General features: G+C 40.7%; 4 protein-coding genes and 1 pseudogene across 5 annotated transcripts; 2 read left to right on the forward strand and 3 right to left on the reverse strand.

The window, feature by feature from the left end:
- Window positions 1–284: 284 nt before the first annotated feature.
- On the forward strand, window positions 285–6,008 carry LOC103986440 (uncharacterized). Of its 2 annotated transcripts, none has more exons than XM_018826747.2 (5): window positions 285–1,024; window positions 1,105–1,297; window positions 3,202–4,462; window positions 4,596–5,630; window positions 5,797–6,008. In XM_018826747.2, exons 2-4 carry the CDS (start codon window positions 1,208–1,210, stop codon window positions 5,072–5,074), a joined length of 1,830 nt encoding a protein of 609 aa, XP_018682292.2. In that variant the 5' UTR covers window positions 285–1,024; window positions 1,105–1,207; the 3' UTR covers window positions 5,075–5,630; window positions 5,797–6,008. The 2 variants fall into 2 exon arrangements, with proteins under 2 accessions (XP_018682292.2, XP_018682293.2); XM_018826748.2 differs by having other exon boundaries at window positions 285–855.
- A 325-nt stretch (window positions 6,009–6,333) lies between these two features.
- LOC103986439 (cysteine proteinase inhibitor 4-like) lies at window positions 6,334–7,067 on the forward strand. Its single transcript, XM_009404458.3, has one exon. The coding sequence runs from the start codon at window positions 6,401–6,403 to the stop codon at window positions 6,842–6,844; it is 444 nt and encodes a 147-aa protein (XP_009402733.1). The 5' UTR covers window positions 6,334–6,400; the 3' UTR covers window positions 6,845–7,067.
- Window positions 7,068–10,900: 3,833 nt separating this feature from the next.
- LOC135613004 (HMG-Y-related protein A-like) lies at window positions 10,901–12,214 on the reverse strand. Its single transcript, XM_065109878.1, has 2 exons — window positions 12,051–12,214; window positions 10,901–11,943 (listed from the first exon to the last, which is right to left on the reverse strand). Exons 1-2 carry the CDS (start codon window positions 12,120–12,122, stop codon window positions 11,155–11,157), a joined length of 861 nt encoding a protein of 286 aa, XP_064965950.1. The 5' UTR covers window positions 12,123–12,214; the 3' UTR covers window positions 10,901–11,154.
- Window positions 12,215–13,940: 1,726 nt separating this feature from the next.
- On the reverse strand, window positions 13,941–16,878 carry LOC103986436 (cytochrome b561 and DOMON domain-containing protein At3g25290). The gene is made up of 6 exons (XM_009404456.3): window positions 16,785–16,878; window positions 16,588–16,688; window positions 16,330–16,499; window positions 15,412–16,246; window positions 14,532–14,786; window positions 13,941–14,436 (listed from the first exon to the last, which is right to left on the reverse strand). Exons 1-6 carry the CDS (start codon window positions 16,861–16,863, stop codon window positions 14,128–14,130), a joined length of 1,749 nt encoding a protein of 582 aa, XP_009402731.3. The 5' UTR covers window positions 16,864–16,878; the 3' UTR covers window positions 13,941–14,127.
- Window positions 16,879–16,996: 118 nt separating this feature from the next.
- LOC135613005 (small ribosomal subunit protein uS7-like) lies at window positions 16,997–19,914 on the reverse strand (annotated as a pseudogene).
- Between the last annotated feature and the right edge of the window lie 858 nt (window positions 19,915–20,772).

The following is a 20,772-nucleotide window of genomic DNA, read 5'->3' on the forward strand; positions in this document are numbered from 1 at the left end:
CCAAACTCAAATTAATTTGGGTGGCTTTGGGTCTGCAATTTCCCCTCCCTTCAAAAATGCAATTTTAATATATATATATATATATATATATATATATATATATATATATTTTTTTTTTTTTTTTTTTTTTTGTGGACCAAATCTCTCTACAAATATAAAGTGAAATAATAAATTTATTTCCATTTTTTATTATATTTTATATTTATTTTCCTCTCTGGAGGCAGACACACACTACAAATACCCAACCCTCGAGCCCTTCGCACCCCTTCTCTTCGTGTCTTGGGGTTACATTGAAAGGGAACCGAAAGGAAGGGGAGCGCTCGATAGATCGGTAGAGCGAGCCACAGCAACGAGCAGAAGAGCAAATTTGACATTATTAGGTTTCCAGATTACAGGAATCGAACAAAGCTCGAGTCTTCTCTTCCTTTTTCTTTCGTTTTCCCTTTTCAAGCATCTCCGGGAATCCTTTTTCTTCTTTGCCCCGGAAAAAAAATCGATTTTGTTCACCCCCCTCGCCGAACCCGTGCGCCTCCTATTTCTTGGCGTCCGCCGCCCCCAGGCTCCGGCTACCGGATCGAGACGGCCGAGGGTTTCGGTGCTGGGATCGAGATATTGGTTTGTGGAGCGTTCTGGAGTGTTCTGGGGACCGCATCTCCCCCTCTCCGGATCTTTCGGGCAACTCGGCCGGTGGCTCTGCTTGTTGGGACTCGCTCCCTACTGAGAAAAATAGGCGTCTTTTCATCACCGATCCTGGCTTTTGAGTCCTAGGATTGATCACGGTCAAGGACTCGGAAGGGGGATGCACCTGGGAATTCTTCCGGAAGTTGCCTCCAAGGTCGTGTGTAGCCGCTTGAGGTGATTGGTTCTTCTTGAGATAGGCAGTGCTGGAGATAGAGTTCTTGGTTCTTTCTGTTGATCACGATTCGCTGGTCACTTAGCATTCTCGAGGTGCCATAAAAATGTGATTTTGCACATAATAAGAGGAGAAAAGGACTTAGGTTACAAGTTTATTTGGATACTCTAGGTTGGCTATTTGCTCGGTTAGAACATCTTTTTCCAGAGTTCCATTACCGTGCGCTGAGTAGAGTTATATGGTTGTTTCAGCGTGTGGACATGGTTTATGGGCAGGAGTATGGCTGGTGGCCCGATCACTGCAACAGCTGAACTGCAAATTAGGTCTTTCTTGCCAACAAAGGGTCACTGAGCAATGTCTCGCTGCTTCCCTTTTCCACCACCGGGATATGAAAAGAAGGTGAAGAATGAGGCAAGGAGCGGCCATATAGATTCACCGGCAAAGGTGCTTATTGGATAAGTTCATCCAAGCATGCTTGCTTTTACTAGCTTTTGTTTCCCTTCTTTCATTCCTTGCCAGGTACTAAGACATTTTCCCTGGTAATTGATGGTGGATGTTAAGGCAATTGGTGAATACATGTGGGCGTACTGTTTTCTATATAAGCTGATCATAGTCTTTATGGCCATAGATAGTGCACAAATTGCATTACAGTAGGATGAGGGAGTGGTTATATTTCACTGCATAGTGTAAGATAGTATTTTATTTATTTGAGACAAAATCATATATAGGGCTATTATTTTTGTGTGGAAATAGGAAACTAATAAATTGTTTTAATATCTTCCGATCATCAAATAAAATATAGGGTCTTGTTCTCAGGGATTAAACAAAGAACACTACTGCATTTTTTAGTCAGTTAAATTGAGGTTCCTTATATTCTTTTTGATCTTCTAATTTTTCATCGCATCTAAAACTCACCATTCTTGTTCAATGTAAAATATTAGGTGAAAATGATTTTTATTGACAGACTAGAAGATTCTACACGTCTAATTCTTGGACAGGACCCACCTTCCTTGGGAATTCATTAGTTTATGCTAAATTATTGTTGATAAATTGTTTGTCTAATTTTTTCATGACTTGGTGTTACACTTTGAGAAATTTTTTGACTTAAAAGATTATTTATTTTTCAGATATTTCCTTTTCATGCTGAAGTTTTAGAAGGAGAATTATGCTTTTCGTATAAGATGCTTCTAAAATTTTTGGACTTTTTTTTTGGGGGGTTCTTGCCAAAGTTCACTTTTGTGGCAGCACATGCAACAGTTATTGAAGTTGTGCATTTAATACTTTCTCATTTCTCTAGTTATTCTAACACTTCCCAGTTGTCTGATTCAAATCTCTTTCAGCAATTTTATTTAGATGTTGAAAAAACTAATTTCCTCTCCATATTTTTCTCAATTTTCACATTGCTTTGGTTGGTCTAAGATAATCTCCTTGTATCAGTTCCTTATATTTAGTGGAAATACTTGTATCATAAAGAGAAATCCAGTGTCTTTATTTTCTTGGTAATAGCATAATTTAGAAAGCAAAGCTGACCTGTTTTCTCATGTTTGGTCTAAGACTCTAAGTTTAAAGAGTTTTTTCAGCTACATGATGGAGTTCGATTGTAAAATGAAGGGACTTTAACTTCAGACGTGCTGATTCATTTATAAAATTTGTTGTGTTAACCTGAGCAACTGAAAGTGTATGATACAACAAGCCGACCATAATGATGGAGAATACTGGTTATAATGAACTGTAGAGCTGTCATTGCATCTTTATTTCAATTTTGTGGTTTACTGGAATGAAATTTATGTGATCTTGAATACCTTTTATGACTGTGAGATGACTTTATTTCTCGAGATATTCTTTTATCGTACTTGGGGAATATATTCATCAACTCAAGTGATGAGAGTTCCATAGTCTTCTTGGAGGTGATCTGATTTCTTATCCAGGTTAGTGAGAAGAGAGACCTCTAGCTTGTTATTTGTTGTATAGGTTAAGGGTCTGTGTTACATGTCCTTTCATGCTTGAGTCAATCGAGGGAGCTTTGTTCTTTGATACCTTGCTGTATGGATATTTTGTTAGCATTGCTTGCAACAACCTGAAGCTGAGTTCTTGAGTTTTAGGTATCTAGAAATAGGTTTAAGTTCAACTAGATGTGTAATATCTTAGGATTTGCAAAGATACATTGGCTTTCTTTTTATTTTGTTATTAGATTTGTAGTACTGTCCGAAGTTTTATCTTCAATCATGTTTGCAGCATTTGTCCTTGTAATGTCTGTTTAGTATTTGTAGTGCGCTTGAGAATATAGAAAAGCGATTTCAATTTTTTGTTTTGGCAAACCTTTTGTTACCTTGGATTATCATTTTCAGGAGAATCACAAAGAGAAGCATAAAAAGGAGAAGAGGCACAAAGATAAAAAAGAAGGTGAAAAAAGGAAGGACAAAGACCAAAGTAAAGATAGGCACAGAGAGAAGAAGGATAGAAAAGAAAAGCACAAGGACAAGAAAAAGGAGAAGAATAAGGACAATGGTGGAAACAGGATATCTGAAGATGGGAATGAGAAACAGACTCAGTTTGACAACAAAGACAGGCTTGAGGTCAGCTGGAAAACTGAAGAAGTTAAACCTTGTAAATTTGCTGACGAGTTGGACTATTGGATCAAAAATGAAGAAAAGGTCGCAACAACGAGAATGCTTGGTGATTTTGGTAGTTCGATCCAAAGAAGCTCTGATGTCTCAGGTGCTGAATCTGCAATGGTTATGGAAAGAGTTGCAAGCAATAAAAACATTGCTGGTTCCATGGATTCTTCTTCCAGGAGAATTAATGGGATAGAAAGGCAAACAGACAACTTCACCAGTTCAATTCGAAGTCATTCTGAGGTCTTTGGATTTGCAAATGCAGTGCAAAAGGAAAAAAATTTAAAGAACAAGTTGATCTCAAATGTCAGTCATCTTGGGCAAAGAGGAAATGATGGTAGGTTACAAGCAGTAGATAACTCTAGGGTTCCCATCCAACAAAGATCTGATGGTCCACACACTTCAACTGCAGTGGAAAAGGAGAACTGTAAACATAACAAAGTTGTCGCAATTCCCAGCAGCAAAGTGCAAAGATTATTTAATGGAATGAACCGATCAAAAGAAAACCTCTCCCTTCTGGCACATGGAAAGATAGATGGCATTTGCCTTGTGAAGACAATAGAGAACAGGGGAGAGATAAAGAATGTTGTTACAAGCCACATTTTCATAGAGCAGAGAGAAGAGGATGGGATTGGCAGATCAATGAAGGATGCAGACAAAAGGATCAAGGGGAATGAGAAGAACAAGGACAGGGAAGCTTATGGTGGAAAAGAAAAGAGACACAAGGACAAAGATCGGGATAAGAAGAAGAAGAAAAAGAAGAAAAAGGACAAGAACAAACTTGATGACAAAGAAAAAGAGCAGGCAAGAAATGGAGAGAAAGGTGGGCAAACACATAAAGAACGTGATGAAATAAAGAACAACATAGGTAAAAAGGATCAGATAGATAGTCCGAATCTAGAGCCAGTGGCTTCTCAGAGGGACAACAAAAAGAGTGACAATACTCGTGAAAATAGGAAGAGAAAGGAACTTGAGATGAATGGTTTTTCACATGGTGAGTAATCATTCTTAGCTACTGTAGTTAGTGGCCTTCTTTTGATTCTGCAAGAACAATTCAGTTCTGCTGTATTATAGATGTCATTTGCTTTGTTTATGGTTGTGTTACCACATTTGCTTTGTCATTACAGAGAATGATTCACAGCCAAACAAGTTCCAAAGAACAACTCCTTCCCCCCACCTTGTAGAAAATGGGAGAACAGTGGACTTATCCGATGTTGCTTGTTCCTTCATAAAGCCCGAGGCCATAAACAACATCGAGGTAAGAAAGCTCCCTTTAGATATCAAGGAACACACTGTAAATGGCACAAGAGTAGCTCATTCATCTCCAGATGGCTCAAGGCATCCTGCTGTTGTAGTCAATGCAAAGGTCCAAGTTTCTGTGAAGGCTCCTCACCCGGATTCCAAGTATCTTAGTGAAATATACTCTGTTCCCAAAATATATGATGTACCCGAGTATGATGATCAAGAGTGGCTATTGGGCAGCTGCCACTTCCAGTCAACCCAAAAGTCAAAGCTCTCGGCCGATGAGACTCCCCAAGTGTGGGCCGAGGCAGTGACACTCGGGTCAGAGGATGTTCTTGCATTGCCCTATGTCATTCCATTCTGATACTGTCTGATTCATACCGAAGACATCGTAGCAGGATCCAGATACATCACTCATTCCTTCTTGCTGCCCTTCATTGCATCTGCCTTCCGCAGATAAGAATTCCAACTTGTTGGAGCAGTATCACAGACACCATTGATCCATGAGATAGCTCCCAGCTTGCAGGATCTGAGCAAATCAACACATGGTTAAGTTCCTACCTAAAATGAGCCTCTCTATGCTGCACATGTTTCAAGTCCACAAGATCGGAAGGGAGATCTTCCTACATGTTACATCTATGGATTGGATTACAATGACTGCCATCACAACAGGTGTTGCTGCTGCCCCACCACACAGTTTTGATTCATGTAAATCTATTCATAACATGAAATGTACAATAGAAGGACAAGAGAAGAACATTAAAGAGGCTGCTGTGGGCTCTTTGTTTTGACTTGGGGGAAAGGTTTGATTGTTTAGCTACGACAGAAGCACCACTAATTTGGGATGCGTTTGTTTGGTTGCACAAGATGAAAGATAGGACATATCATTTACTCTGCATGGATGCTTGCTTAAACAGCAGGTATGTTCATGGTTGACCTTTGCTTAGTGAAACCATTGCAGTCATTTGTTATATGAAGTAACATTTTGACAAAATCTCTGTCATGGATATTTATTGTCCTCAAGATTTGATGATTCAGTAAATGATGTAACCATCTTGTCTCCTCTGTCTGTGTGTGGATTACCAGATGGCTGAGTGCGGCGTGGAGAGACTGTGGGCGACGATGGATATGTGATGGCAGCAGCGGACGTGGGAGGGATGGGCGCCTCTACAGCTGTTCCTCTTCCAAGGGTGGTGTTCTGATCATCATCTTCTTACTCTGTTTTCTGTAGTACCCACAGATGATGAGCATTCCTACGACGATTTCTTATCCAAATCAAATATATATTGTTGGGAAAATATCATGTCTAGATTGCTGTCATTGAAGATAGATTACGTGTGCGTGGGTCGAACACGTAGCCGATTCGTGAGGCATGCAGAAACCGAGCTCTGCAAGCCCACAGATGCTGCATGCGGTCATGGTGGTGGAGGTGTGGGTGTCGATAAGGTAGCAGCAGCGGCAAGCACTTGTGCCAGAAAGCGCAACCAAACAAAGGGAGGGCCACGTGAAGCGCGCAGGGCCATCTTGAGACGCGGCACGCCGCTCGACCTTCCCCTGTTTTACGTGTCCCGCTTCAATCTCTCCCATCCCTCCCCCTCTCTCTTCCCCCCTAAGCCCCTATATATGTCTCTCTCTTCCCACCACCACCTTCCTCCCCATTGCCTTCCTTCCCTTGCCTTGTCTTCTACCCATGGCTTCTCTCGATCGCTGTCTTCTCCTCCTCGTCCTCCTCTTCTTCGGCCTCATCGTCTCCACCTCCTCGGCCTACAGCGGGCGCATGGTCGGGGCCCGGACGGAGGTGCAGGACGTGGAGACCAACAAGGAGGTGCAGGACCTCGGCCTCTTCTCCGTCGACGAGTACAACCGCCGCCTCGCCCTCCGCGGCGCCGGCCTCCTCACCTTCTCCCGCGTGGCGGCCGCGCAGCGGCAGGTGGTGTCCGGGATCAAGTACTACCTCCAGGTGGTGGCCGCCGTGGAAGGTACCGGCGAGGAGGGACAGCAGCACCGAACCTTCGACGCCGTGGTCATCGTCAAGCCCTGGCTCAGCTCCCGGTCGCTCGTCTCCTTCGCCCCCCGTCGCCCGGCCCTCAACAGCCAAGATAACGGCGGCGACGCCCACCTTAATGTCCGATAGAGAACCCACCCACATGAAGAAGTAGCGTCAAATAAGAACTGTGTGTCTTCTTTCGCTATTCCTATAGAAGAAGATGAAGAGTGTGTTTAGAATAACGATGGCTTGTTGAAGCCAATCTTGAAATCGGCAATCCTTTTTGGTTTTCTTTTTCCCTTCTTTTTTCCTCTCTCGTAGCCAATCTTCGTTGGAGACTTGATAATAAAATGTCGAGTTATTTCCTTTGTGTTTTTGGACTCGAATAATGCATTAATAATATCTAATTTTCTGGGAAGAAAACTAAAAAATATTTGTTATTTATTTTTTGTAATAAAAATAAATCTAATAAATTGAAACTGCAAATAGATAATGTTTTTATGCTAAAAATGTTATTTCTGTAATCATCGAATTATGTTTTGCATGAAACCATCCAATTGATCTTATCGGTCGAGAATTACTAATCTTAAAGCTCACAGAAATGAATCTGAAGCCGTCTTCTCCAAGAACTGCAACCATTACAGGGATACAGGCACTGTGCCACCATACCACCTCTACCCAAATCGGATCGTTACCGAGTCCACAGACCACATCAGATCGGACATGAGAGTGCGGTAACGCACATCATCTCGTCGATGCAGACGCTACGCTGCGGGTCGTCCGAAGGTGAGGGGCTGGCGAACGTCGTCGTCGTCGTCGTGCAGCCGACGAAGAGGATCCCATCGCATCGCTTGCTGCTGCAGCACGCGAGCGCATGAACGAGGCTGACCGCTCCATTAGTCTCGCAGCTATCGGCACCAATTGCGGATGCTCCTCCAGGAAGAACTCCCGAAAGCACTTGGGGCACAGGTTGCGTATTCCGGGGGGCTCGACGACGCCGCAGCCGGCGACAGCGCAGGCGTTCTCCTTCGAGGGCATCGTGGGACTTCGGGGAAGAAGAAGAATCGCTTGTCGGGAAGAGAGAGAGAGAGAGAGAGAGAGAGAGAGAGCGAGTTGAGATTGTGGTGCTGCTATTTGAAGATCTCTCTGTTTCCTAATTTGAAGGCTTGGACGCCTATTTTTGACTTGGATTAGGATTATATAGATCCTCTGCATCAAAGAGAATCTATCTTAGATATGATAATAGTGCAGTCATATATAATTTGACCTTTGCGCACAGTAATAGATCTAAAGATTGCCGTAAGAATCCCAATCAATATGATAAGACTCTGTTGTTGGGCAATCAAGATTGCATCAATGAGAGCTCAAAGCAACAGTTGAACAAAGCCGACAAAAAAAGCTCAAAATCTAATGGTATCAATCTTTGAGAAGCCCTAAGCAGATCTGTGTAGGCATCAACAAAATCTTAACCAAAAACACTTCATCACCAGAATTTCCACAGGCTGAAAGAAAGATATCAACCTTCAGAGATTGGCAAATAATTCTGTTAAGTACAATTACAATCTGAAGCTGTATATGATTCAGTGCATAATAAAGTCTGATCTGAGTCAGTGTATAACATCATCTCACCATGCATGTTTTGATGGCAAAGAACTTTATGATACTCAAACAACCAACTAAATTATTGGATCTTGATTGTAATATTTGAGATGAATATTTAGTGACTCTCATCACAGATTTTTATCACTTCATGCTGAAAATAATATTTATTTATTTAAACCGTTTCGAAACCGAACTGAACCATTCGTTCGAGGGATGGAACCTGAACCGAACGACCCATTGTTGGTTCTAGTTCGGTTTCGAACGATAGAACCACCGACCGATTCCGGTTGCCGGTTCAAACGAAACTGCGGTCAGGGCTAGCAACCAGAAAGTAGTATTCATAAAGACCACAGAATGTAAACACAAAAATAAAACATGAAATAATTAGAAACAGAAATGTAAACACATTGCTTGCATGGTTATTATTCGACATGCTCATACCAAAACCTGAAGAAACAAATGTATCATCAAGTTTTGACCGTATATTTGGGCTACAGAGTTATAGATATGGAGCACAATGGATCATATTAATTGGCATGCAGTCTCAGGACAATGCGACGAGAAAGAGATCAGATATGATGATGAAATGAACATGAAACTCATCAAATAGTTGTTTGCGTCAAGAATTCGACAACCAAAATGATACTAAGTTCGATTTTGGCTGTCTATGAAAGGTGCAACCTAAATGTCTTGGAACGATATAGTAAATATGTAAAAGGGTTCTCACTTGACAATTCAACTATGTAATGATTCATCTGTCCAAGATAGCATAAAGATCGGAGAATATATCGATTGACTGTGTCCCGAAAAATAAACACAGCTTGCACAAAAGAAATTGAAAGCACCAATTTAGAAAGCTGAAGCAGGAAATCGAGAAAGAAAAGAGATTTTTTTTTGTTACATAGTCAAAACAACAAAATTAGAGTTCAGACAAGTTTCTATAATCATAAATACGACAAAAATTACATTGTAGGTCAAAGAAACTGTTGCTTTAAATTAGTTGTACATTTCACATCTTGAGAAACATGATATTGATGAGTGTGCTTCGATCCAAGTGACAAAAGAGTTCATAAATCGTCACAAAAAGTATAAATATATAAAATCATGATATACAAAAAATGTGGTGTCCGAGTGAACTATATGTGTTATCTCACTCCCATTTTTGAGACTCTAAAGAGACTATTCCATTATATAAAACCATGATGAATATCTGAAAAATCAACCGTGATGAGTTCCAAATACGATACTTCAATTCCATGGAGGTCCTATGCTGTTGTTCTTGATCTAAGCCATTTAACACCCAAGAAAACATTGCCCGTGCAATTTTGGTGATTATAAAGAAAAGTGCAGTTGGAGACTCGATTACAAAAACTCAGATGGCAAGAATAAAAAATCTTACGAGGATGTAAATAGATTTTAGAATTTGCAAGGAAGACCCCCAGGCAATGTATAGAGACTTGATATCCATGGTGCTAAATAATATTCAGCTGAACATGGAATACGGACCTGATGTTATATCAAAGAGGTTTTTATTTTGGCACAGACCCAAGATCCAAACTCGAGACTCGTCATACTTGTCAAACACCAAGTTATAGCATGTATTTATGAAAAATAAGTCAAATAAACAAGATCGGCCAACGTACATTGCAAATACTTGTTTTCATGGTAAACAATAAAATTTTATTTTATTAAAAAAAGAAAGAAAGCCTGATAGATCTTCTAAAAATATAGGTTAGCCTTCAGCCGAGTTCTATCTCGCCACACACTCAAGGAAGAATGTAAATGCTACATTTCGAGCTTCAATGACAACAATTGATACGCCGAAGGCATAAATCTACCAAGAAGTACAAAAGTGAAGAAGTGAATATACTCTCTGACTGCAGAAATCTAAATAGCATCTCACTGTAAACTCATAGTTACCAAGCAGCTGAAACAACTTCACCAGAGAAAAGCAGCATTGATAAATCAAAAACGATATCAACATAATCGAAAGAATGTAAATGCTACTTTTCAAGCTTCAACAACAACAATCGGTACTCCAAAGGCATAAATCTACCAAGAAGTACAAAAGTGAAGAACTGAATATACTCTTGGACTGCGGAAACCTAAATAGCATCTCACTGTAAACTCATAGTTATCAAGTAGCTGAAACAACTTCACCAGAAAAAAACAGCATTGATAAATCAAAAACGATTCCAACATAATCGAAAGAATGTAAATGCTACATTTCAAGCTTCAACAACAACAATCGATACTCCAAAGGCATAAATCTACCAAGAAGTACAAAAGTGAAGAACTGAATATACTCATCGACTGCGGAAACCTAAATAGCATCTATCTTGCCACACACTTGAGGAAGAATGTAAATGCTACATTTCAAGCTTCAACAACAACAATCGACACTCTGAAGGTATAAATCTACCAAGAAGTACAAAAGTGAAGAACTGAATATACTCTTCGACTGCGGAAACCTAAATAGCATCTCACTGTAAACTCAAAGTTATCAAGTAGTTGAAACAACTTCACCAGAAAAAAAGCAGCACTGATAAATCAACAGCAATTCCAACATAATCGAAAGTGCCTTAAAATACTCCAAACAAGTAAATTATGATCGAGTTTGTATTTTTCATCAAGCTGAATTCAATACAACTACCTTCTACAGTGTTAATTAGCTTCAGAATTATGATCCACAAAACAAGCATTAAATCAACATGACATCTGCCTAATGTCTTGGCATGCTACCGAAAGAACCACAATTAAGCATCAAACAACTAAGTGTTAGTGCATTAGCTCAGAGAAGAGGGATTCAAACCTTCCTGCTCTTGTTCAGTTCCTCCTCTCTCTTCCGCAGCTGCTCACGAAACCTTCTTCTTGGGAGGCCTCCCACGCCGCTTCTCGGTAGGCGTCACCGTCTCCGTCCCCCTTGCCACATTATTCTGCGATGGCACGCCCTGCTGCTGATCGAGCGGCTGCGGCTTCTTGGGGCGGCCGCGTCTCTTTTGGGGCGTCCCACCCGGTTTCGGTGTGGAAGCCGCGCTTCCCGGTGGGCGACCGGGCTTCCGCTTTAGGGCAGACGAAGCATCTTTTGTGGCCGCTTTGGGTGGCCGACCACGCTTCCGCGTTCCACCCGATTGGGCTGCGGCCACCGATGCTTTCGGCGGCCGACCCCGCTTCCGCGTTTCGCCGGATTGAGCTGACGCCAAAGATGCTTTTGATGGCCGACCTGGCTTCCGCTTCTGAACAGCTGGGGAAGCCGCCGCTCCGCCTTTGGGAGGGCGGCCGGGCCTCCGTTTCGGGGTCGACACCGTGGCACCAGAACCCGACGCAGGAGCTGCCGCATTGACTTTAGGGGGCCGACCGCGCTTCCGCTTACCATCCACCGCCGCCGCTTCGGCGGTTTTGGGAGGGCGACCCCGTTTCCGCTTCTCGCCAGCTGCAGGGGACTCGGGGCCGGAGGCAGAGATCTTGTAGGACTTCTTGACCATGCGGAGGCCGCCCTGGCTCCTGAGGCGGCGGAGGTGGAGCTTGAGAAGGGCGGCATGCCTTCCAGGGAGGTCAGAGTAGGTGTCACGGATGAACTTGCCGATGGCTCTGGCGCTCGATCCGCGCTTCTCCTTCAGCGACTTGATGGCTCTCACTATCATCTGCTCAACATGAAGGAAAAGCAAACCAGATCGGCATCATCGCCACACACACACACACACACAGACGAGTAGTAAAAGGAAGGACGGAAGAAAAGCGCATTCACCACCTCTTTGTATGGAGGGTGTTGCCGTTGGCGGCCGGCGGTGGCCGGCGGAGGAGTGGCGGAGGCGACTACCATTTGAACCGGAGATTTAACGGACAGGAGTGAAGCAGAAGAGGCGAGGCAGGCGAGAGATAGAGAGAGAGAGAGCGAGAGGTGGAAAGGTGGTGAAGTGCTTTACTATTTCAATGTCTTTTTTTGTCTCTTCCTCTGTATCTTTACAGCTAAAGAAACGAGTAAATTTATGGCGAGAGAATTTAGAGATAGATAGAGAGAGAATCCATCACATGGATCCATGAGCTGGAAACAAGATTTCTCCAAGGGTTTTCTTGGATTGCACAAGAGAGAGACTGGCTTCCATTGACCCAAACAAGATCTAACACTCCAATCCAAGGTCTAATATATCTCTCATAATTAAGAGAAAAAACCTAATTCAAATTCAAATATATATATATATATATATGACTATTGTTGTGACTGTAAATTGTTTGATGGAGAAAAAACAAAGATTATCACATAATTCAACTCTACAAAACTCACAGAGTTTAGTGGAGTTGGGATTGCATTAAGGAGTGTTTGTTGTTGTCTATCTCCCTTCCCCTTTCTTCTCTAAAGCATTTATTGTTGGAAAGGAAACAATGGTATTTGTCATTTTGCAGCTTTAATGGGTTAACTCTTCCATTATCCCCATCCTTATCCTTATTGATGTTATCTTGACCACCCAAAAAAATTATTTTTTTCTAAAAATATTATTTATATTATTTTTTTATAAAAATAAAACACAACACTTTTTGAATTTTAGTGAAAGGACTGAATCTCATGATTTCTTTTGTTTCTATAAATTATTATCATTAAAGTTGTATGGTTATTTTGCATAATATTACGATTCAACATATTAAAAAAATAAATTATGAGCTAACCTAAGAACACATATAGGTCGATTGGTACGATTAATTATAGATTATCTCTTATAATTAGATATCTTTTATATTTTGATTCGTATTCTATACTTACGAAATTAAAATATTAAGAATCTATAGAAGATTAAAAAGATAATTTTATAAGAATTTGTTAGAACAATCAGATCAAATATTTTTATTTTTATAAATATAAAAAAATAATATAATTTTTGAAAGTAAATATTTGATAATTAATTATAGATGATAATATATAATTAACCGTTTGACAATAAGTTGATACGGTTGAATAAAAAACGTTGACACTGCTCAATCTCTATTACTCGACATGATATGGGAAACCCTAATTATGAGCATGTTTGAATGGAAACCGACGAATGGTCCAATGGAAAAGATGGAATGATAGCAGAAGCAATCTGAGTTAATGTGTCTGCTCACCCATCCGCTCCTCCATTGCCGTTTGGAAGGTTTTGTCTATCATTAACGTTGGAACACTCGACATGTGAGTGTGAAGCAGTTCCCAAGTGCTCTGACAGCAGACAAATGGCAGCGAGAGAAACAGAGATAGAGAGATTGATTGATTGGGACCATTGGCAGCAAGTGGAGCAGAGAAAGACTTCCCATCAAGTCATGCGCGGGGGCGTGAATGACATCGTCGGATTTAGTCCGTCCCAGAATCCATATTTTCGATTTAAAATAAATAATTTTAATTTTATAAATTATAAATCGAATTGATTCTAAATCAATTTTAGTTTCAAAATTAAAATAAATCTTAATCTGATTTAATTCCGTCGTGTCTCTCTTATCATGTATATTCCAAAAAGATAAAATCATGCAAATATGGTTCCTCGCGAACATACGAATCGCACCAATGATCGACTGATCAAATTATCTCTTAGACGTAATATTTTTATTGGTCATTTCTTAAAGACTAAAGTGTTTTGAGATTAGCAATCATCCAAATTAGGAATCACAAACAAGAAAAAGAAAACCATGTACTATATATATACTAAGCTCATTGGTTTGTAGAGAATGAATACACAGCCCAAAAGCTCAAGAACTCTCAGCATCATCCTAAATCATTGATAGCAAACTAGCAGCATTCCACTACACTCTACTAAAAATGTGCTCCGAGACAAATAGATCACAAGAGTGAATTAGTTGACTCAGACTGACAATGGCTTTTGCACACCATTAGAAGTGGATTCACCATAGGGCCTTGTGGAGCCATCAGACTTCCTCTTGAGAACTACAATCCAGGTAGCAACCTCCAAGAACAAGGCGATGCCACCTAGAATGCAAATGGCAATGATGTATCCCGCTCTCCATTTATGATCGACGCCCAAGATGTCCAGGCCTTGGAAGACGTTGATGATGCCTAAGATAATGACTGTGTATCCCACCAAGTGATGGTAGATGTTCCAGTAGAATCTGTACTTGTGATCCTTGTTTGGCCTCAGAAATAGCGCAAACACCTGCGGAGTTAAACAATGAGGCCAATGCTGCACATTCATTCATCCGATGTTGCTGCATCAGATGTTAATCCAGACTAAATTTCAATCTGTGTTACCTGTAAGGTGGCAAGAGAGAAAAGGGCCATGCCGATGCTCCGGTGAGTCGTGTACTCGATTCCCTTAGATTTGCTACCAAGACTGAGGCCAGTAGCCCAGCCACCAACTCCAACACCGTAGCCAATAATCTGGCATGTTACATGAAGATAAAACCATGTAGGATCGGCAGACTCGAATGTTTTCAGGTATCTAGAGAAGATTGCACCAATTGGAAGCAGAATCCCCCAACTCACTGCATTCAGAACTCCATGTACCTGTGCAGAAGACAAACATTGAACATCCAGATGCAAGCACCAGTCTCTAGGCAAAGCTCAATTCCATCATCTAACACAGCTTTCGTGCTGTAGTTGCTCTATAGAACAAATCCTTTTCCAATTTAAGGTGGTATTCTAGTGTAATACAACTTTGCCAAGTGACAAGAATGCATATTTCCATCTCAATCAGTAATGTTTATATTAGGAAAATTGACAATCACTATCCCCAAATCTCATCAACATGGAATTCATAGAGGTGACAATGATCTGTATGTGACGATGACGGCAACTTCTCCAAAGAAAAAAGAGCATGGATCATCATAGTGCTCACTACTGTAGCTTATCATGTGTTCTTGAGACCTATCACTTATAGGACAATGCATATTATCATCGGCTATCAAAAGCAAGATTTAAAGTATTTATACTCTTTGAGTATAAGTGGTAAAGTTCAAAGTATTTAACTATTGATTTTTTCCCCCTTAAATCCTTCTCCACAAAAAAAAAGGAATTAAAAATGAAATTTTTCTATGAAGTATTCTAAGTAAAAATTGATTGCAAATTAACCAATAATATCGACCAAAATTAATAAGGGGGAGGGGAGTCCCAAGCAAAGAGTTCTACTCACATTCTTGTTCCTGGAACTGGAAGCTTCGGAGCCGGAGACCGCCCCTTTGATGAGATCCAGCTTTCCCTTGGACTGCATATTCTCCTGCGCTATGGCGTGCTGCTGGGGGACCCCATCCGCCACCGACGATCCCACCTGCCACACCTGCTTCACCGCCGTGGTCCCCGCTGGCAGTTTCACCTTCCCGAAGACCCGCATCACCCCGCCGGAGTACTCTGCCGCCAGATCCGAGGTCTGGAAGTCGATCGCCCCCTCCGCGATGGACCCGTAGCCGGTAATGTTGTACGTCCGTACCCCCATCGACCCGTTGGGCTGGTGGAACGCGATCAGGGCCTGGGACCCGATCATGCCGTCGGCGGTAGGGTTGATCGCCCACGCCACCCAGCCCTCCGGCTTGGGCGGCGGCGCCACGAACGCGAGCGAGAGGGTGGCCGCCGTGGCGTCGAAGGACCAGTGGAGCGAGGAGGAGAGGTGGGGGAGGTCGCTACAGGCGGCGTAGACGCGGTTCGAGGAGAAGGTCACGGATGAGCACGCGCCGGCGGCAGCGGCGGACGATGCTACTGCGAAGATGACCAGGAACGCGAGCTGAAACCGTGGAGCGTCCATGGCTCCGGGAAAGACCCTACGCTTCGTCTTCTTCTTCAGATGCTTCTCTTGTTCTCTCTGAGAAGGGCGAGTGGCGAGTGAGGCAAAGCTTCGAGCTCGCGCTTTATAAAGGGGAAGTGAGAGGTTGGGAAGGGGCAATCGGGGAATCGTTATTCTCACCCAAAATTTTAGCAATCTGTACTCCACTGAAGGGGACACCGAGGGAGCGAATTGAGGCTTCTCCGCCACCCTATGGGCGTACACTTTATAATTAGTGTTACCAAAATAAAAAAAAGTTAAAGGAAGCGAAGACGGAAGTGACGGCACACCTACCGCCAGCACATTCGTACCCACGACGGGACCCACCGAGTGCGTGTGTGCCCGACGCTTCCTGACGATACGATGAAAGCAGAGGGTACAGAGAGGAGAGACTTGGCGTGTGAACGCCGGGGGGACGTGGGAAGAGTTGGGCGCCGCGCGTCACGTCGTTCACATGTGATGTGCTGGTGCGTCGGGTCGGTACGTTGACCGCTGAGGATTAAATAACAGAGATGCGAATGGAAGCAACAGCGGTGGGGGCGGTAAAGTTACCATATTCGCCTTGGTGATGAGGCCAGCGTGGCGTCCGCATGACGCTTCGAGAAGTGCTGGCCGTGCCAACGTACCGGCCGTCATAAACATTGTAACGGACGCTACGAAGACCGACATGTGGAACAAATTAGTAGCATGATTACAACTTAGTAACTTTGACATGTAAAACTCAAAAGTGTTAGTGTGGCATATGTCACCTCCGATCAATGTCATGCATTTGTATGGATAAAATGCAGTGGATATCATTAGCAGGTGGATCTTCCAAATAGGTTGCATTGCGTTCTTGCCAACTCATGGAGGTAAATTGTTGTATTATCTACGTCAAAAGGCATGTTTTGTGGAGTAACTTTGAAGTATCGTCTTTGCATACAGAAAAAAGAAGAACAATTTTAGCTTCGGAACAAAGGGATAAATGGGAATACTCAGTTGAATCCAAATTTTAATCCATAAACAAAAACCTCTTGTTTAGAGGTGTTCATTATTTACCGAACATGATAGATCGAAGACAAAGTCACCAATCAAAGGCAAAACAGAATAGAAAGATGATGATGCGCTCAACGATTTGCCTTGGCGACACGCTCTATCTCGTCCTTCTTCTTAATAGCATAGCTGTTGAAAGCATGAGCAATAGGACGACGATAAGATAAATGCGCCAACAAAAGAATACTCGGGTTACAAGAGCTAAGGATAGAAGGTCTCACCTGTTGGAAGAACCCTTTGCGGCATTAATTAATTCATCAGCGAGGCACTCAGCAGTTGTTTTGATGTTTCGGAAAGCGCTTTCGCGAGCACCAGTTGTGAGAAGGTAAATCACCTGGTTAACTCGCCTCAATGGTGAGATATCAACCGCCTGACGTCGGACCACACCAGCAGAACCGATTCAAGTCGCATCTTCTCTTGGACCACTGATATGAAAACAATAGCATAAGAAATACATCCATTTTTAAGAACGAACTGTATTTATCACATTCAAACTTGGGAGAAAAGCAGTTGAGAGACTATGGCACACAAATTCTGAAAAATCATGATTGGAAGCCACTATTTAGTACATAATTCAATACTTTAACAGTAACTTGCATCACTAGAAAAAGATGCATTTCAAACTAGATACAAAAAGTTCAATTACCAGTTAATAACTGCATCCACAATAACTTGAATTGGGTTTGCATCAGTAAGCAAATGAATAATTTCCATTGTATGCTTAACAATGCAAACAGCCATAAGCTTCTTCCCATTGTTACGACCATGCATCATCAGTGAATTGGTTAGTCTTTCGATAATTGGGCACTGAGCCTTACGGAACCTCTTAACAGAGTACCTTCCTGCAGTATGTGGAAGATAAGTGGCATGCTTTGGAGGAGTCACGGCAATGTAATCTGCAAGTGAGATATCACTGACATGAATTTTGTGGAGAATAGGATTGATCCCAGTATCCACAGCATATGTACTAGGATAAGAACAAATTGACTGTTTTTGTCTTAACGCAACTAGTCAATAACGAATTAGAAATTTTAGCAGAAAATATACCATAAACAAAATCATATTAATGGAGCAACCACTACGATATTTGACATATTGAAGTCTAAAGTTTCCCTGACCAAAGCATTATGCATAAACAAGGCAGGAGGACTATATCGATCCTTCAAATTTTTGGAGTAAATGAACATTTCAAGAATACATCAAGATGCACTAGGTTGTTCTGCATTATGTAAGCAGACTGGTACCAGTTCTATTCATCAAGGATCCTTGACAAATCCTCAAGCCAATATAAGATGACAAGGGTAATGAACACTTTGAACTCAAAGAAAAAGATATACTAAAGAGTCTACCAGCTCAATATCAGTTAATAATTATAAAGGCATACCCAGTGCACGATATCCCGTCAATGCAAGATCCGGAGAGGATCAATGTACATAGTTATTGTACCAAGGCTCACCCTCTTGCCGATTAATAATTATGACATTCAATGATCAAATTTCCATAATATGCTGAAATATTATGGCAGTTTTACAGGAGCATAGACTTGATATTTCAACTGATGCTCTATTGAAATTGTCAAAATGTTTTCATCAGATCCAATAATCTTGTCATTTTTATCATCTCTGAATAGACAAACACAATGTTCGAATTGCAAGAACTACCTCTCGTTTGTATTACATAACATCAACAATGTTGCAAGTGCTCTAAAGGTTAATTCTTCTAATATCCATGCTGATAAAAATCACCTTCTACCAAGATTCATAAACTACAAGACCAAACAAAAAATAAAAAGCCTGAAACTTTGTTTTCAGCTGATGCACACATGAAGTTCTTCAAGCTCAAATCATCTCATTCAAAGTTGTTGCCAACACAATTAAGAAGACCAAATCCATATTAAATCTTAAACAAGATGCTAAAATTTTGACAACAACAAAACCTAATAATCATTCTTCATTATACATAGTTTATAGATTCAATACATTCTGTAAAAGATCATTAATCATATAGTAGATATTTCCAACAAAAACTTGACAAACAATAGCATAAAAAATTCATGTATTAGATATGGGGGTAACCAGCAGAAAGCACTAGATTATTCAGTTTTAGACTCTACTCTGAATGCCACAGCACTACTTCTCCTAATAAAAGGAAATGCAAGATCCAACCAAGATGTACATGATGGTCCAATGTTACTAAGAAGAAAGTACGACCCCTGGAAAGCCTAATTTATTTTTATCTAAATTCTTAAATCTTCGTCAGACATACAATGCTTTCACGTTATCCAATCGATTCTCCATCGTCCTGTATTTGATTCGTTCAAACCATTATATAGTTGACCTATTTCAAACAATTTACCCTAGAAACAAATAAAGAACAATAAGAACCTCCTAACTGAGCCTCTCGAAGAGAAAATTCTATATACAAATATAGAGACATACAATAACCATAATCCATTCATAAATTAGAAGAAAAAGAAACAATAACCACCAAAATGCGATATTTTTCATGAAACAAAGCAGATGTGACACAAAGGTGAAAGAAGACAAACCACATACAATACCGTTCCATCTCGCATGAAGCGTATCGATCACACGGTCGAAGGATCAAAGAACAACTACATTCGACAGAAGGGAACAGTTTACGAGCCAAAAGGACAAAGAACAGAACGGACCTCAACATCGTCGAAGGACCAGCGATTGAAGAGCTTAACATCCTGCTGGATCGCCATTGGAGCAGTGCGCGCAGGAATCCGAGCTCAAGATTCGAGCAATAACAGGGGAGGATCGACGGGGAGCGAAACCACGGCGGCCAAACCCTCGTGGCGACTGAAGCCAAAGAAGGAAGGGTGCCGTGGAGTTTTAGTTGCATCCAGACGAAGATCCACACGAAGCGGACGGTACAGATGAATCCACGTTACAAACAAGACAAGCAAATCAAAATAAATACATAAAAGATTATATATATATATATATATATATATATATATATATATATATATATATATATATATATATATATATATATATATTCCCTACAAATATAACATTTTATTATTTTTCTTAAATTTAAAATTAAAAAAAGTATATAAGTATATTCTTGCAATGGATATATACTTAATTTTCATTTAAACGTTAGCTTAAAAAATACTAATTAAATACATTATTCTTATCTGATATTTGTTGATACGAAAATATTTTCTCTAATCCATAGATCAACTTGTGATAGTCATGTCATCAGAAAATAACAAAAGCCACAATTGACTGTGCCACTATGTTAACAAAATTTCAATAGTTACATAAAATATTTTCTTAATCATCAAAAATTAAGAAAAAAAAATACGAGCTTAGATAATGAGATTAGATTTTTTTCTTCATATTATATAACCATTGGTTAGTCTAACTTGAACATCAAAGAGATACGAGGTCGAAAATAGACTATCATATAAAAAAAAGATTTTAATATTTGAAAGAATATGTATACCTTATTATATATTTTTTTATGATTTTTCAAGGATACATGTGTAAAAATCCCTCAAGTTAATGGATGCTGGGCTTTGGCCCAAATCACTATTCATTTCTTCAATTGGTTGAACGAACTATCAACAACTCAAATTATTTGCAAGAATATTTCTTTAATTATTCTTTTTTTGGAACGGATTTATTATATATATAGATTTATTCATATTTATATTTATATATATGGGAG

Source organism: Musa acuminata, chromosome BXJ2-5 (genome assembly GCF_036884655.1).
Source record: "Musa acuminata AAA Group cultivar baxijiao chromosome BXJ2-5, Cavendish_Baxijiao_AAA, whole genome shotgun sequence".
In the NCBI taxonomy this organism is placed as follows: Eukaryota; Viridiplantae; Streptophyta; class Magnoliopsida; order Zingiberales; family Musaceae; genus Musa; species Musa acuminata.